Below are 17,719 nucleotides of genomic sequence, written 5' to 3'. Positions count from 1 at the left end.
GTATTCACAGGTTCAGTGGATTAGGATCCGAACATCTTTGAGGAGCCATTATGCTGCCAGCCACAGTGCCTTTCATGCTCCAGAGCTATTCGCAGGATCACGCTAAAGCTATAGACTCCACATAAAGGTACTGTAGGAAGTTTTGTCCTTATTCAACAGCAAACAATATTTGTCATAGTAATATACAAAACTTCATAAGAATTTAATAAATTGTTATTACAAGGATGCAAAAAGGAAGGTGTTATAGAGCTAAATCCATATCTACCATAATAGGTAGTCCAAGTCAAGTCATTTATCATAGTAGAAAGTCTACGAAATATGGTTGTAGTAAATACCAAGACAAACAACCAATACAGTTGACACTCCGCTGGGGGAAAAGCCACTAAGTTGGAGAGAGGTAGAGTAGAGAAGTACTGCTTTTTTCAGAAGCCGTATTTGTAGTCAAATACCATTTGACTTCTTGAACTATGTGCATTATTTTGAGAAAAATAACTTAAAAATAAATTCAGTGAATGAAGCAGAAAAGTGAAAAAAAAGGCCCCTAAAATAGCAATAATCTATTAAATTCCTATTCCTGGTTCTAAAAAAAATTAACTTTTGCTAACGACAAATTAATATGTACTCACTATAAAGACTTCAGACAACATAAAAATATTGAAAATACCACATGAAAATCCTTATAGACCAACCTCTCAGAGACAGCTTCTAGAATATCCTTGTGCATATACTCACCTGTAGTTTTTCAAAATAGTGGGATGACACTGTTTATAACCTGATTTTATCACTATCATGTGGATCTTATTAGATTGATTTATATAGTTCTACATTCCTCTTAATTGCACAGAATTCTATCATTTGAATATACCATTAAAAGTAACGGTAATTTAATAAAAATCAGAAGGCCAGAGGATAGCAGGGAAAAGGTATGCTTATTTTCTTCATCTTTAATTATAGGGAGTTAGCAGATATTATCTAAAGTTGGTAAATAAAGACAGAAAAAAGTATACTATTTAAAGTAATAAAGGCATCTACTAAAAAAAAAAACTACAAATATATTAGCAATAAAAAAGGGGGGGGCATGGTAGATGCGCACAAAATTCCTTACCTTTCATAGTGGACATTCAATATATACTCTCCAAACTTGGACAATAAAAGTAATATAACTCTATTAAAATATAGTCTACAAAAAGAACTATTATTAATGGGTGTCTCATAAAAGAGGATGAGGGTGGGCACTTATGTTCTTTCATCAAAAATATACCTACTATTGAGCGGCGTCCATTTCTCCATCCCGAAGGACATTGGTATTAAGGGAGAAAATAGCTACCATGTCTTCCAGTGCTTTGGCGAAACCTCAGATGCGTGGCCTTTTGGCCAAGCGTCTGCGATTTCATATTGTTGGAGCAGTCCTAGTTTCTCTGGGGGTTGCAGCTTTCTATAAGTTTGCTGTGGCTGAACCAAGAAAGAAGGCATATGCAGATTTCTACAGAAATTATGATTCCATGAAAGATTTTGAGGAGATGAGGAAGGCTGGTATCTTTCAGAGTGCAAAGTGATTTCGGAGTGTAAAGAATTTCTTTGACTTCCATGGAAGTTTGTCGCTGACCTGTGTTCCTGAACTATGAAACATGCATATTTGGGCTAAAGGATAGTTTCTCTTGATAAATAAACAAATGTTGTAGACAGTAAGTCTTTTGCTCAGTTATTGATGTAATTCTGGGCACTTGCATCAGAATTGGTTAGGGATTTTAACTGTTTACCTTATGAATACTTGATTTCAGTATTAAAACTTTAATTAAGGAAAAAAAAATACCTACTATTATAAAACCATATTCCTAAAATGTAACTGAAAATAACTACTTATAAAATAGTACATAAACTATGACTCAATTTTTATACAAAATATACAGGATATGTGTTCATATACAGGTGGAAAAGACTCCAAAGGCTATGTACCAAAATATGGACAATAATTATCTAAATATGACATATCATAAACATTCTGTATATTCTTTATGCTGATGTATTTTTCTATAATGAACATATTTCATTCATATTCCTTATTTAAAATCATCTTTTCTTGTGACGGGGTCGTTGGAGAGGGATATAAGAACAAAAATTAAAAATGAGTCAAAATGTCTTTATATACCTTCCAAAGCCTACACCACAAAATACCTATATCCCATATACTCAATTTTCAATAAATCTTGCAAACAGCCTTCATGCCCTCAAACATAAAAATCCTCATTTTAGACAAAGGTAGGCTATAAGCTTTTCATTCCAACCAAGCCCCACCAAGTCCTTTCTGATGAAGCCTTATTCACTAGACTGCTATACAGAGAAGGTTTCCTATAGGTTGACACCAACTTTAGCACAATAATATACCTTTCACATTCTCCTTCACTTATCCATATTAACTGAATACCTACCATGAGCAAAGCATTACATAGTGTGTGTCATAGGTTAGTGATTAATACATACAACTGCTTTAAGTAGTGTACAAGCTAGTGGGAAAATGGCGCAGACATGAGGCAGAACAAGGGGCACTAATAGAGAGGAGACAGTATGGAGAGCACTGGTAATATTTTGCATTTTATACAAGTATTTTCAAACAAATCAATATGTACTTGGAAATGTATAGGTAAAAATGAAGGTGGCCGGTCAGCTCAGTTGGTTAGAGCATGGTGCTAATAACACCAAGGTTACCGGTTCTATCCCTGCAGGCTCGATCCCCTCGTGGGCCACTGTGAGCTGCACCCTCCACAACTAGACTGAAACAACTACTTGACTTTGGAGCTGATGGGTCCTGGAAAAACACACTTAAAATAAATAAAAAGCTTTAAAAAGAAAAAAAGAAAAATGAAGTGCTGTCTTTTTCAGTTTTCATTCATGTTTGGACTCTGAAAGTAGTTATCCCTACAACTCATTTGCTACTAAATCATATGCCAGCTTCCCCTATATTATTATACAACTTTTCATAGAGAAATATTTCAGTCTCTATTTGAGGGCAGACGTTTTTGTGAAACCCTCCCTCCACTTTCCCAGTGTATCATACACATAACTGACACTATAAATATTTCCAAAATGAACAAATTGAACCAGCTACTAGAGCTCCCCATAGTAGCCCATCCTACTATACCAGATGAAAGCATCACGCAGATAGGGAGCAGAGAAGTGCAGCCAAGGTTCTGCCTAACGTAGAATATTTTTTCCTTTTAATTCCACAGTAATGAATAGCTTGGTAAGGCAGAAACAGAGAAAAGCTCAAAGAAAAAAAACACAAATATTTATAAGCAAAATCACTTCATATTAAGAAAGTGTGAGTTTTATTTAGCATTGTATCTGAGGCACTAATGAGAGTAAAGAGAAGAAAATGATGACCAATCCCACATTCAATTTTAAGGGGTCTTACAATAATGAAAGCACACAGATTGTAACCAATCTTGAAAGTATCAAATGCCTTATTTTTACAATACACAAAATATACTATGGGCACTTCCTATCAAAAGGAGATAGTCTAAATATCTGCAAAGTCTTTCCAATCTGAAGACTCCAACACTTGTTGTTCTAATGTTTTTTCCAATTCCAACCTAGAACTCTACAGACAAAACAAACAATACAGAAAGCTTTTCTGGGCAAAAGAGCCACAAAGGGAGTGTGATGTCAGCCCTGAGAATTAAGTCAAATGGCCTAGTGTTCAACCAGCATAATGCTACCAAAAATTTGAAAGCCTTAGCTCTTACTCTCAGACTAGATCAAGGAGACAATTCTCTTTAAGCTATAATTTTCATGATTATATAGAAAAATCACTGTTCTTTAGACAGTAAATTCATACTACACTACTAAGTATTTTAAAGTGATTTTTATCTCTTTGTGAAGAAGAGGCCAAAATTATAATTATGACTTTTAGAAATGTGAAAGGAGGTTCACTCAAAGTTAATAAAATGAATCAATGACCCACCTATATGTACCCTCAAAATAGTTCTGCTCAGGCTGCCATGACAAATACATTAATAAAAACATTAGAAGCTTACATACAAGAAGATATACTTTTACAACTACAGACACCAAAAAGAAAAAAGAGCTTTAAACATGTAACATTTCCTTAGAAGAGCCTTCCTTGAAACTATTTACTACAGTCATTATATAAGCAAAGGAAGAATTGCAGGGAAAAACAACCTAAAAATTGGTATTAAATCTGCTTAATATCATTAATAATTCTGCTATTTGTAAATCCTTCCACAAAAGGGCATTACAGCACTTCAGTTTATTGCAAACGTATCTTTCAAAACAAGTCAGCCCTAATGTTGAAGCTATAATACAAATTTGTAATTATCGGCACTATACTATAAAGCACAATAAAGAACATCTGATTTAAATAAATGAAAGCCATGTTCTGCTCAGGAACACTGTTGTACACGTACCATATAGGTTGTTTTATAGCAGATACTAGTTTGCCAAACTGCAGATGGCAAAACGCTAAGTTGTGAGTTTGATATTGTCCAGCAAGTTGTTTCTCATCACCCTGGAGAGTCTAGCGGCGTGTAATGTTGACAGCCCATCTTGTCACCACCACTTCTCTTCTAGGTGATTCCACTGTGGTAGAATATTCATATCCTTAAGATGCAAGGCCTAGCAAAAAGCCTCCCACAAATCCACTGGATATCACAATGTTCTGTTTGACAAATTCTGTTGCCTGAAACATAAAGTAAGTTTAAACAAAAATACTCTTCATTATGCTACAAAATGGGTGAACCTCAAAAACATTACACTAGGTGAGATAAGACAGACCAAAAAAAGGACAAGTGTTGTATGATTCCACTTACATGAACAGTCAAATCCATTGAGACAGAAAGTAGAACAGAGGTTACCAAGGGTTGAGGAGAGGGGTTAACTGTGGGAGTTATTGCTTAATGGTTAGAGTTTCTGTTTGGGATGATGAAAAAGTTCTGGAAATGGATAGTGGTAATGGTTGCACAAAAGTGTGGATATACTTAATGCCAGTGAATTGTGCATTTAAAAATAGTTAAAATGTTAATTTTTGTTATGCATATTTTACCACAATAAGAAAAACAAAGCAAAATTTTAAAAAATACTCTTAATTATTGAATCTGGAGCTAATAACGTTTTCAGATGTTTTCCTCAATTCAATAAATACTTAGCAAAAATGCTTGTACACCTACTACAGCATGTGCCATCCACCACACATGATACCAAGGCTGTCTATTATAAACTGAAGGAGGCTATAGCCCCCAGCCAGGCCCAGTAAGCTTCTCAGCTACTGAGATAACAGGTATATTTAACAGATATTGATTGCCTATTCTGTGCCAAGCACTGTTCTAGCACCCAAGCCACAGCCAAGCAATAATCTCATGGGTAAAAAGAAATCTACTTATAGTAGGGCAGACATTAATGATGCATTCAGCAAGTTATTAACACAGATTATTTAATAAATTCCCACAGCATGCATAATATTGACAATCTACTTAGCCAATAAGAAAAAAATGTACAGAATCAAAAATATACCACATTGACAAAATGTTTAATCCAAATAAAATCATGCAGCAATCAGACAAACAATGGGATATTCTACCTAGATGCTTCAAAAATGTCAGTGTTGTACCACTGCAGTGAGGGATGTCCACAATGGAGGGGTTGCGCAGGTGTGGGGGCAGGGAGGACATGGGAACCCTCTGTATTTTCTGCTCAATTTTGCTGTGAATCTAAAACTACTGTGAAAAATAAAGTCTATTTCAAAAATTTAAAAAACCACACAAAAAAACCCAAAAATGTCAATGTTGTGAAAGACAGAAAACACACACACACACACACACACACACACACACACACACACACACACACAAACCCAGATGAGGCAACTGTTCAAGATTAAAGGAGATTTCAGAAACATGACAACCAAATGAAAAATATAATCCTTGATTATGAAAAAAAGGTATAAAAGATATTTTGTGAAAAAAATTTTAATGTGGACTGTATATTAGGAAACATTATTGTGTCATGTTAAATATTTGAGAATTAATAAGGGTAATAGTTGTATAGGAGAATATCCGTACTGTTGGTAGATATGATGCTGAAGTACTTCAGAGTAAAGTCATGATGTCTTAAAACAGTTCAGAAAAAAAAAAACATGTAAATCTCACACACAAATAAAGCAAATACTGCAAAATGTGAACAATTTGGTGAACAGATGAGGGTATTTGGGTATTCACTGTATGTGTCTTTCAACTTTTCAACTGGTTTGAAATTTTTCAAAATAAAAAGTTGGGATAAGTAAAAGTACAGAACAAAAACAAAGACAAGGGAGAATTCAATTCTAAACAGAGTAGAAGAAAATAGACCAAATATACATAAAAACATTAGTAAAACTAATATATTAATAAAATATACACATTTTAAAACTATTTCACCTCAAGAAAAAATAGGTAGCTTTAGTATTACCACAGCTTATCTACACACATACATATTTGTAAAAGCAAAGGAAATACTCTGAAAGAATGTTATCAGCTTTTACATGCAGATCCAAGTAGATGGGAGATAGGCAGAGAAAACTGCATTAACTACTAAAAAAAGCAATTGATTTAAATGGCAGCTTGATCCCAAATTTTACTTAATACTATAGACATGACCAAAACACCAATTTTTTTAAAAAAGAAAATCCCTAGTCACATTTGCTGCTAAGCCAGACCCATGCAAAAAAAGGCAAAAATGTACATTGTCTTACTTCTTCAATTATGTTGTTGATTTCAGGTGCTGCCTTATTTGCTCGTTTCTTAATCTGTCTTTTTGCTTTGTTTACACCTTTTTCAACTTTCTTCCAGTCGATCTGCACATAGCCACTGTGACTAGCAATCTACAAAAATGTAATAAAAATGGTTAATTCTAAACCAACTAGGTTGCTAATGAATCTATTACCCGGGAATATATATACATACATTCAGATTTCAAAAAAAACTATGAAGCTTAGAAGAAATCACAATTTATTCACAATTCACTTAACAGATACTGAGTGCCTAATCTGTGCCAAGCACTGTTCCAGGCCTCCAAACTATAGCCAAGAACAAGGGAGACATAAGTCCCCACCCTCAGACAACTTCGGGTCATTAGGGAAAACAGACATTAAGCATAAATAATTACTTAGATGTGATGAACACTATGTTAAGAAAAGTATAGTACATGATAGGGGAAAATTTCAAAAATTATAACTATACTGTAATTCTATCATAACTTTTGGAATTGGGAATTAGTAAAAAGAAGAGATTATCAAAATTATGCAGCTAATAAAAATGTAACTTTTAATTAAATAGATGTTTAATTACAAGGCATCAGAAACCAATCAGTTATTAGGTCACTAAAGAAATCTAAAGTAGCCTGATAAAAGATCTTCACTCAATCTGATTCTACTTAAATTAAGAATACTTTCTGGTAATTGATTTTGAAAGTACAATATAAAAGAAATATGCTCTACACAAGTTTCATGCCATAAATTCTTTTAATAAAACTATAGCTAAATGCCTATTAACCATAAGAAAAACTCCCATGTGATGCTACTGAGACACTACAAAATCTGAACAGGTACAACAGCGTATATGTAAATCAGTACAGTAAGCTGGTCCCTCCAAATAATAAAATCAAAATATAAAGAATCACATGAATAATAAACAATTAAGCCTTGTATACCATTATAAATCACTTCTATCAAGCTTAGGCTTTCTTTGTAACCTTTTAATGCATCGCTTTGACTATGAACCACACATAAAATACTTCAAATAATAAAAACATCCAATTTTATATAAATAAGTTGGGAATCTTAGCTTCCATTTTCACTGTGAATGACTACATAGAAGAATTTATTTAGCTGGATTTCTTCCTGTATTTATTCACCTACTATCACTTCAAACTCCAGCCTCAGCAAAATGGTGGTGATTAAATCAGATGGCAAGTGAAAGCTTTTCCTGGCAGTAGTTGTTGGGTCACAGGCATGGAGGTGATGATGAGCCTTAGGGACTGGACTCTCCCATAGACAGCAACTATAAACCCTGGATAAAATACAAGGGCTCCAGAATTCATAAAAGCAAGCAGATTTTGAAAGGGAGTTCAAACTTGTAGAAAGGGTGACCAATAAAAGATGAGTTGCCCATTTTTCTGGCTTTATCCTGAGGGCAGGATGGAGTTGCAGGGTGGCTAACACTTCAACAGAAAATATGCCATCTTTCTGGCTTGAAAGAACCAGAGGACAGAGCCCAGGACAATAACAGCTGCCAGAAGGGAGAGCTGTAGAGAAGGGGAGTCCTAAATTCTATTGTGTAAACTCTACCCAAGTCCTGAACCACATATTCATGGGGCAGAACCAAGCATTCTGGCTAAGGCTAAAAGCAACGAACTGAAATTTGAGTTGCTACCCACCACAGGTGAAATAGTTTGCAATTTGAGTCTAACCAAGTTAACTGCCTGCTAAAACCAAAACATCAACACATTTCAGAGAAATAAAACAGAATCCAGAGTCTCCACAACATAAAAAGTCCCAGTGCCCAGGATAAAATCCAGTTATTTGATAAAACAGAAAAATGCAGCCTAGTTTCCAAAGAAAATCAACAGATGCCAACCCTGAGATGTCCGAGATATTGGAACTATCAGGACTTTAAAGCAGCTATTATAGCTATGCTCAGTGAGGTAAAGGAAACTACACTAATAATCAATGAAAAGGTAAGAAATCTCACCAGTGATTCAGAAAATATAAAAGGAACCAAATGGAAATTCTAGAATTGAAAAATACAATATCTGAAATAAATTTGCTGGATTGGCTTAATAGCAAAAGGTAGAGCTGGATTGGCTTAATAGCAAAAGGTAGATGAAAGAAGAAAGAGTCAGTGAACTAGAACCTACATCATTAGAAATTACACAATTTGAAAAAAAAGGTTGAAAAAAATAAATGAACAAAGCCTTGGGACATTATCAAAATGCTAACATGCATGTAATCTGAGTCATGTTCAGGAGAGAAAGGAGTGAACAAATATTTAAAAGAAATAATGGCCAAAACCTTCCCAAACATGATTCAAGACATATATTTACAGATTCAAGTAATGACCCTCAGATGATGTGGGGGGAGGGGAGGAGCATACTATCCTGTTTCCCCAAAAATAAGATCTAGCTGGACAATCAGCTCTAATGCGTCTTTTGGAGCAAAAATTAATATAAGACCCGGTATTATATCATATATACATGGTATTATATGTTATATTATATTATACCTGGTCTTATATTGTAGTAAAATAAGACCGGGTTTTATATTAATTTTTGCTCCAAAAGATGCATTAGAGCTGATTGTCTGGCTAGGTCTTATTTTTGGGGAAACACGGTAGTATGTGAGATGGGGGGTGGGGGGCACAGAGAAGTTCAATAAATGACAGCTAAATTCTCATATTCCATACTGGTAAACCAATAGTTAATACCTCAAACTGAAATATCAAGAAATGTTCAAGTAACTTGTTTACGAAAAAAAGATAAATATCTTAAAAGTCAGCTAAGAGTTCAAAGTGGTTGCCTCAAGATGAGGGAAAAATGGGGGGTTAGTGAGGAAGGCAGAGTATCACTCTAATCTGTAACAAGCCTTGTACATGTGTTTGACTCTGAATTATGGGAACATACAACTCCAAAAAAATAAGTTTAAAAGATTTATATACCACTGTCTATTTTAAGATGGCAGTGTGATAAATACCTACTGGAAGACACCTAATATTGAGTTACTAGAAAAGTTTTAAGTTCTAAGTAAACTAGTATTTATCTTTGAACATAAGTACAGGTAACAAAAATATGGAAGTGAGCCTAAAAAATATGACGGAATTAGACTAAAAGCCATTTGTCACTTTTATTTCGTCTTTATTTCCTTCTACTGAATTTTCAATGTAAGTCATATTTGTGGGGAAAAAATGGTTTAATGCAGACAAGTCCCACGTTCTTCTGCTTAGTAAACTCAAAGTATGTAGACTAAGCCCGGAGAAGTAGAAGGTAGCCATGTGGATTTGAATGGTGCATACCGAGTGGACTGAAATGGACTTCTGAAAAACTGACATGCAGTAGATTGCAATGTATAATTCTACTTTATGAACATTTCAGGAAACTCTGCTTCAGTCCAGTACCCCTTTCCACTAAACAGAAATGACAACTGAGTTTTCAAATAGCTGTAGAATTAAATACCTTAATTCATGATAATTCTATAAATACCTTAATTCTTGATTCTATATAAACCCAAGTCAAAATCAGCTTAAATAAAATTCTCTTCTACACAAATGCTGGCATATTCACTCAGAGGACTATATTTAGATATTAACCATATTCCTTTTTACCTCTTACCACAATAAGCAATAACTCCTAATAATGCCACCAAAAGAGAGAAAAATATGTACTTTTAAAAGTTGTTTAGAAAACAACTCAAAATATATACTTAACACATACAAGTCCAGTCCCTTAGTACTTCAGGCAACAACAATGGTTATTACATGGTCAATGGCTTAAGTGATGAAGTCAGATTTTGGGTGCTACAACCATCAATTATGTTTAAAATCTGGTATGACTGACAGGTAAAATTGCAGCTAACATTCATTCCCAGAGATTTTCAATTTCAGGATTTACTATATTTGATTTTCAGGGAACAATATTTTTGGGAAAATGCCAAACAGACATGAATGCTAGATAATATTCTGATAAACATCCTCTAATAGCAAAGCATTTTTAAACCTAAGAGGAACATGAACAAAGCTAAAATTTCAAATCCACCTGCCTCAGAAACAGGATTATGGATGATTTTTTTAAACCCAATTTTCCACTTTCTATATTATTATGGTTCCCTGGTTTTAAAAAACATGTTAGAAATTGCTAACAGCAATTTCCTCTGGGAAAGAAAACTGATGGCTAGGAAATGGGAAAGAAAGAGACCTTTTGAATTTTATATACTGTATGAATTTTAAATGTATGTTTAAAATGGTCAGGATGAACAGGTTTACAGTATTGCTGAAATGTTTATTTTGCTAGGGAGATGCTTAAAGGGAAATGTGGGTAAGTAATAACAAAGAAATGAGGCACCTTGAATTTTAATAATTGTCTTTTTAATAAATGGGATCATACTATGCTTAAAAAAGTTAAAGTATTTTAATTGTTGTCTTTCATGACAGGTGCCAGCTTTGAAAACTCACTTCAGTTTTTTCATAAACTGGTGCCTGAAAGAAAAATTCCATCTTTTATTAAAGTGGACAGGAGTGAAATGGCTAAACTTGACTTTCTCAGTTCCCAAATGCTATATATGTAAGCAGAGGCAAGGAACTAAAGCTTTGACATACCTGAAGGAGAAGAAAGCCACCACCTACTGCAGTTGCCGCAAGTTTTCCAACTTTCTGGAACAAAAATCCTGCACACCTTTAATGAAAAAAATAACAAAAGATGAGATCAATGATGTACTAAACTCTCTCCCTCTTCTACTTTTCATCGCTTTCCTAATAAAATCTTAATGTCTTCCCATTTCTTCTGTTCATATTCCTTACCTGCTCAGAAACCCTCAATGTTTCCCTTCAGTTATATGAGCTACTCAAAAGTGCATAATTAAATTGTCTGAGGTGTGCTCCAGGAATGGAAATAAAAGGAGGGGGATTTATAGGAAAAAAAAGGTTGGCTACTGAAACTGAATGTTGAGTATTCAGCGGTTCATTATATTCTTCCTTTTACATTTCTAAAGTTGAAATTCCCCACAATAAAGGGGATTTGTTCTGTTTTTTCAATACAGTCAAGATGTTGTATACACCTGGCCAACCCCCACACTACCCAAACCTTCTGCTCCAACCCAATTAGTTTCCAAACAGGGCATCACCGTTGCTTAAGCTATTAATCTCCCTGTTTCTAGGGGTTTCTAACTGGCTCTGCATTATCTAAAGGTTTTCTACTCTTTAAGGTCCATCTGGAGTTCCACCTTCATGACTACACTTCAGTCCACCTTTCCCATGGTTTCCTTACCTATATCTGTATCTATATCTATAATCTATAATCTATATCTATCTCTATATTAAACTTGTTTTGTCTCATCTATCCTATAAGAATGTCACCCCACACTGCCTGTGTGATTCCTTCCTTCAGTGAGCTCATATTCCCATCAGTATTCCAGACCCACAGCGTGCAAAAGAATCTCAGATTGCTAACTCTAGTCCTCTGTACCGGGTTAGTGTCCACCCAGAATCCATTTCCTTCCCAGAACCTCAGTTATTTGGAAGGTTACTGCAGATGTAATTTGTTAAGATGAAGCCATACTGGAGAAGGGTGGCCCTAAATCCAATATGACTTAATCCATTAAGTCGCAGAAACACACAGGGAAGATGGCCATGTGATGACGGGGCAAACACTGGACTAAGTCTACAAACCAAGGAATGCCAGGGGTTGCTGGCAACCACCAGAAGCTAGGTGAGAAGCATGGAACAGATTCTCTATCTGAGCCTCCAAGAAGGAACCAACCCTGCCAACACTTTTCAGACTTCTAGCCCCCAGACCTGAGAGAGAATAAATTTCTCTTGTTTAAAGCCACCTAGTTGTGGTACTTTGTTACTACAACAGCCCTAGGAAACTAATATGCTTTCATAAATGGAAAATTTACATTTCTAATCACAGGATGAGCTCCTCTAGTACCCAGAGCTACATACAGGCATACCTCGTTTTATTGCGCTTCACTTTATTGTGCTTCACAGATGTTGCATTTTTTTACACAAATTGAAGGCAAGACCCTTCACCAGCAGAAAGATTACCACTCACATTATTGTGGTCTGGAATGGAAACCCCAGTATCTCCAAGACATGCCTGTATTCAAAATGTCCCAAAGCAAACATCATCTTTCCAACCAAACCAACTGTTGCTAAGTTCCCAATTTGTAAGTGACAGCACCATTCTCTACACTGGCCACCACATATTCATCTCAGAATTTGCTTCTTCATTGCCTTCAGGGTCCAACTGATTGCCAATTCTATATACTCTATCTTCAAACCATTATTTGACTCTTGTCTTCTTTCCACTCTCAAAGGCATCATTACCTTGTTCCCAGACCACACCAACTAATCTTCTAGACCGTCTAATTAATCTTCACACCTCCATTTCTCCTAGCAACCAACCACCCTGACATTAGTTTTAATTTCTTATTATGATCAAAAAAATCTATAGTTACCTACAGCTAAATATAATCTCCTCAGCGTCCCACTCATGTCCTGAATTGGTCTGTATTGTTAACTAGTTAAGTTAATGCCTATTAACCATTCCTCCTTCACGTATGCCACAGTAGCACATCTGTTTTATATCCTAAGAAAATTACAAAAATTTACTACACTGAATCTAAACTCATTGCAGCAAATCACGTGTGTAGTATTAGTCCTATTACACAGTCCCTGGGCTGATGCCTGGCTATTATCCAAACATGTATTACTATAAAGACTGTCCCTCAGGTAGGAAGTCCGCAACAAAGGCTCAGAAAAGGAGTGGAGGAAGCAAGCAGCAGTCAAGTCTCAACAACATCCCAGGCAGCGTGCTCCACAAGCATGTCTGTCCTTTGCTTGATGGCATAAGTCACTAAAATGAACCAACTTCTCTGCTCTATCCCTAGGCTTTCCAAGCAAACTTCTGCCAATTACGGAGTTTCTCACTGAGTTTGAGCTACAAGGAGAAAACATACAATGATTTAATTCTATTGCTCAATTACTTTTTAATCTCTTTTAGGATAGGGCTTTAGGCCCTGACACTTTAACCAATCACCCATGGCACCAGATTATGAGCTTATTTAAACAGGGGACCAGACCCTAAATTATGGAGATCAAGGTACAACTAGCCTGTGGAGAATCGTCTGAATAACCAGGGCCCTAACCAGGCATCTCTTTTAATTACAGGCTTTATTCATAAGCAGCATTAATAAGTATACATCATGAATAAATATTGTACCTCTTCATCACAGAACCTTCACAATGATTGTTTCTACCATCAAATGGCATTTACAAAAAGGCACAGAGGAGTGCACCATTGTTCCAAGGTGCACGTAAAATACAAATTTAAAGAATTAATTTTATACTTATCAAGTTTAAATATGTAAATATCTAAATTAATGTAAGATGAATTTAACTTAGAATCTAAGGAAAAAAATGATGGTGCACATGTTAAGCACCCACACGAACTTTAAAAATTCTCTATGGTAATGAACATTTTCAAAATAAACAGTCAAACTTGTTTCTGACCCGTTACTTGGCTAATCTTTTATTCTAAGAATAACAGAATTAGATCTATAGTAGCAATTATGTAATCATGTGATCTGAAATGTTAACTGGTTAGGTTAATGCTTAACTGCTTAATGTATTCCATATTATTAGAATAAGCAATCCATCCTTTAATTCCAACAAAGGCTCAGTGTTCTACAACTCCTCTTCAAGTATTACAATCCAAACTAGCCCACAAAAATCAACACAATCATCTGTATCATAATCAATAATTTTTACTGAGAATTTTCACTGCTCTCTATAGAGCTGACAATCCTAGAGACCAGTTCTACTGTGGGAATATCACAGGTTTTTCCAGTTGTTAGCACTGATCAAGTAAAATATATAATTAACTCATCTATTTCTTTCTCTTTACTATCACTGAATCAGATCCACTACATTAGCTAAATTTGAGAAGGGGAAAAATATATAAAGAATCAAAGGAAGGGTGAGGAGGAAACAGTGGAACAATTGTGGGCAGCGGGGAGGGAGATCACCAAAACCCAACACTGAGTCTCTGAGTGTAGATTACACTAATCATATCACAGAGAAAAGTCTCAAGTTAGAGCTCTTCTGGGATTAACAGTGTAAAACCACTAGTAAGTGAGGTCAGTAACTGTCCCATGTACAAAAGGGCAGCAGTCAGTCAGGTTCCCAGTGAAATGTAATGAAAAAGATGTTATTCTCACCAGCCAGTCACTCCGCCCATTACAATCTGGGTGGCTACTGAGTATTTTTCTACCATAGGTCCAGAACTGTGGCCAAACACTCGATTCCACCAGTGGTGTCTTCTTGCATACTCAGTTAAATCCAACACTTCATAAGATTCATCATCACTTTCATATTCTTCAAAATACAAAATGGGGAAGATACATTTAGAGTCAACCAAAATCAGAACCGTCCTACACAATTTTTATCTGTTACAAAGCACTATTACTTTTCGACTACAGTTAAAAAGATCTAGATGGAAACATTAAGAGTTTGTTACATCCAATCCCTGAGACGAGGGCCTCAAGAGTAAAAGGGCCTAGCATCTCCTTTGCAAAGGCCCAGGGCCGGCCTGGGGGCCTGAACCAGGGCTAGGTCAGAGTTACACAGCAGTGAGGGGTCGTCCCCCTCCCCCAAATCTCAGTAGGATCAGGCCAAAGTTACACAGCAGTCTCAGTAGGATCAGGCCAAAGTTACACAGCAGTAAGGGGTTAACCTCCAAATTTCAATAGCGTCAGATCAGTTTCACAACATGAAGGGTAACCCGCAAATCTCAGGGCCAGGGCTAGAACTGGGTCCATTTTCATCGGTGGGAGAAAGAAGGGGTTCTCCTGACAGAACCGATTAGGGGGTCCGTCAAGAAGAAATTACTTCAGAGTTAAGACTGAAAAACGCGTCTGAAGATGGAAATGAGGGGCCAGAGAAGAAGGTAAGGCCGGAGGTGGGCTGTGTTGGGGGTGGGGATCGCTTTTCGCCTGCGTTCCGCCGAGAGGGGAGGGGGAGTATAGATCAGAGGGGTGCTCAAAGGGCCTGTCGCAGAAAAACAGCCCCAGGAACCCTGGAGCAGGGGAAGGAAGAGGCGCCCCTGGAACAAGGTCGAGAGCTGTGAGCCGCGTCTCAGATACTACTTCGGGCCCCGGCCGCTCACCTTGGGGAGGGGGGTTCCGGGTCGCCATGATACCGCCGGCGGCCTGTATTGAACGTGGTCCCCGCCCGCCCTCCTCTCCCCACTACTTTAAGAGCCGCTCTAGGCCCAGATGGAAGTCTATGGTCTCTTTTTTCCTCCTTCTTCTCTTTCTCCTCGGAGCGCGTTATCCTGTCCCCGCCCCCTCCTCTTAGCGCAGGGTCTTCTGCGCAAGCGCAAGACTGGTGGGACGTTGGTCGGATAGCAGTCCCACGAGGGCTTGTGGGAGCTGTAGTTCGTTGTCGTCGGCAACCCTAGCTTCCCACTCCACCCCCCTAGAATTTCCACGACCTAAATTGTTATTTTATTTTAAACAGTCTCAGGGCTGGAGAGGAGGGCTTCATTACATGTTATAAAGCGAAAACCAGCTTGACATTTTGAACACTGTACCAGAATTCAAGCCCTTGAGAAAAAAAGGCTTTTTAAAAGGAAATAAGAGAAACCCTGTTTCAAACCACACTGTTCTAAGGAGGCAAGGGCTCACTAATGGGTGGAATTTTTTCTAACGCTCTGCTGCTGGGAATTGAAAATTTTTTATCCGCTTCCTCTCCACACGTTTCCTGCCCAGTAACCTGAGGGGGGTAAAGAAAGCCCTAGGAGCAGACCTAACTCGAGTTAGTCCTCTGACATAATTTTTTAAATTTTATTGGAGAATATTGGGGAACAGTGTGTTTCTCCAGGGCCCATCAGCTCCAAGTCATTGTCCTCCAATCTAGTTGTGGAGGGTGCAGCTCAGCTCCAAGTCCAGTTGCCATTTTTAATCTTTAGTTGCAGGGGGCACAGCCCTATCATCCCATGGAGGGAATTGAACCAGCAACCTCGTTGTTGAGAGCTTGCGCTGTAACCAACTGAGCCATCCAGCCACCCCTCCCGAAGCTCAATGGCAGCTCATTGTCTTCAATCTAGTTGTGGAAGGTATAGCTCACTGGCCCATGTGGGAATCAAGAACCAGCAACCATGTTGTTCAGAGCTCACGATCTAACCAACTGAGCCATCCGGCTGCAAAGAGGACGTAATTTTTAAACATCATTTTCTTATTTAAATCTGACAGAGGAACAAGGTCAAGTTCTTCACTTTGAAGCCCGATAGGCTTCTGTAGAATGAAAAATCATGTTGATCACCAAGCAGCTAACTCAGGTTCACAAAAACCAGCCCCAAACTTATTTTGAACTTGCATTGCACCTGCACTTGCTGTACAATTAAAACATCCCTCTCAGTATTCGTTTTAATGGAAAAACAAATTCTTGTATAGGTTGCATTACTTAAAATATTGACTTACATAATTACACGGCAGCTTTTCAAATCCTAGTGCTTTAAAAGCGAGGGTTGATTCTCTGAAGTTCCTTAGCCTGTGGCCCTCAAAATGCAATTCTAAGGCTGGCTGGAGATATTAGTGTTCAAAAGACAGTTACTTTGTGTAAGATTACACTTTTCAAAAACTAAACAACCTTGGGGGTGGCTGGATGGCTCAGTGGGCTAGAGCGTGAGTTCTGAACAACAGGGTTACCGGTTCGATTCCCACGTGGGCCAGTGAACTGAGCTGCCCCTGAGCTTCTGGAGGGGCGGCCGGATGGCTCAGCTGGTTAAAGCGCGAGCTCTCAACAACAAGGTTGCCCGTTCATGGTATGGTGGGCTGCGCCCCCTGCAACTAAAGATTGAAAATGGCAACTGGACTTGGAGCTGAGCTGCACCCTCCACAACTAGATTGAAGGACAATGACTTGGAGCTGATGAGCCCTGGAGAAACACACTGTTCCCCAATT

The 17,719-nt window shown here is 37.3% G+C and overlaps 2 protein-coding genes across 2 annotated transcripts; one reads left to right on the top strand and one right to left on the bottom strand.

The window, feature by feature from the left end:
* The first annotated feature begins 1,292 nt into the window (after nt 1-1,292).
* LOC117029880 (cytochrome c oxidase subunit 6C) lies at nt 1,293-1,710 on the top strand. The gene has a single exon (XM_033119156.1). It carries the CDS (start codon nt 1,329-1,331, stop codon nt 1,554-1,556), a length of 228 nt encoding a protein of 75 aa, XP_032975047.1. The 5' UTR covers nt 1,293-1,328; the 3' UTR covers nt 1,557-1,710.
* Nucleotides 1,711-2,162: 452 nt separating this feature from the next.
* Nucleotides 2,163-16,110, bottom strand: FUNDC1 (FUN14 domain containing 1). Its single transcript, XM_033119144.1, has 5 exons — nt 15,922-16,110; nt 14,975-15,131; nt 11,355-11,430; nt 6,743-6,871; nt 2,163-4,696 (listed from the first exon to the last, which is right to left on the bottom strand). The coding sequence occupies exons 1-5, from the start codon at nt 15,947-15,949 to the stop codon at nt 4,619-4,621; spliced, it is 468 nt and encodes a 155-aa protein (XP_032975035.1). The 5' UTR covers nt 15,950-16,110; the 3' UTR covers nt 2,163-4,618.
* Between the last annotated feature and the right edge of the window lie 1,609 nt (nt 16,111-17,719).

This window comes from Rhinolophus ferrumequinum, chromosome X, assembly GCF_004115265.2.
Source record: "Rhinolophus ferrumequinum isolate MPI-CBG mRhiFer1 chromosome X, mRhiFer1_v1.p, whole genome shotgun sequence".
NCBI lineage: Eukaryota > Metazoa > Chordata > Mammalia > Chiroptera > Rhinolophidae > Rhinolophus > Rhinolophus ferrumequinum.
This window is presented reverse-complemented; position numbering and strand designations above follow the sequence as displayed.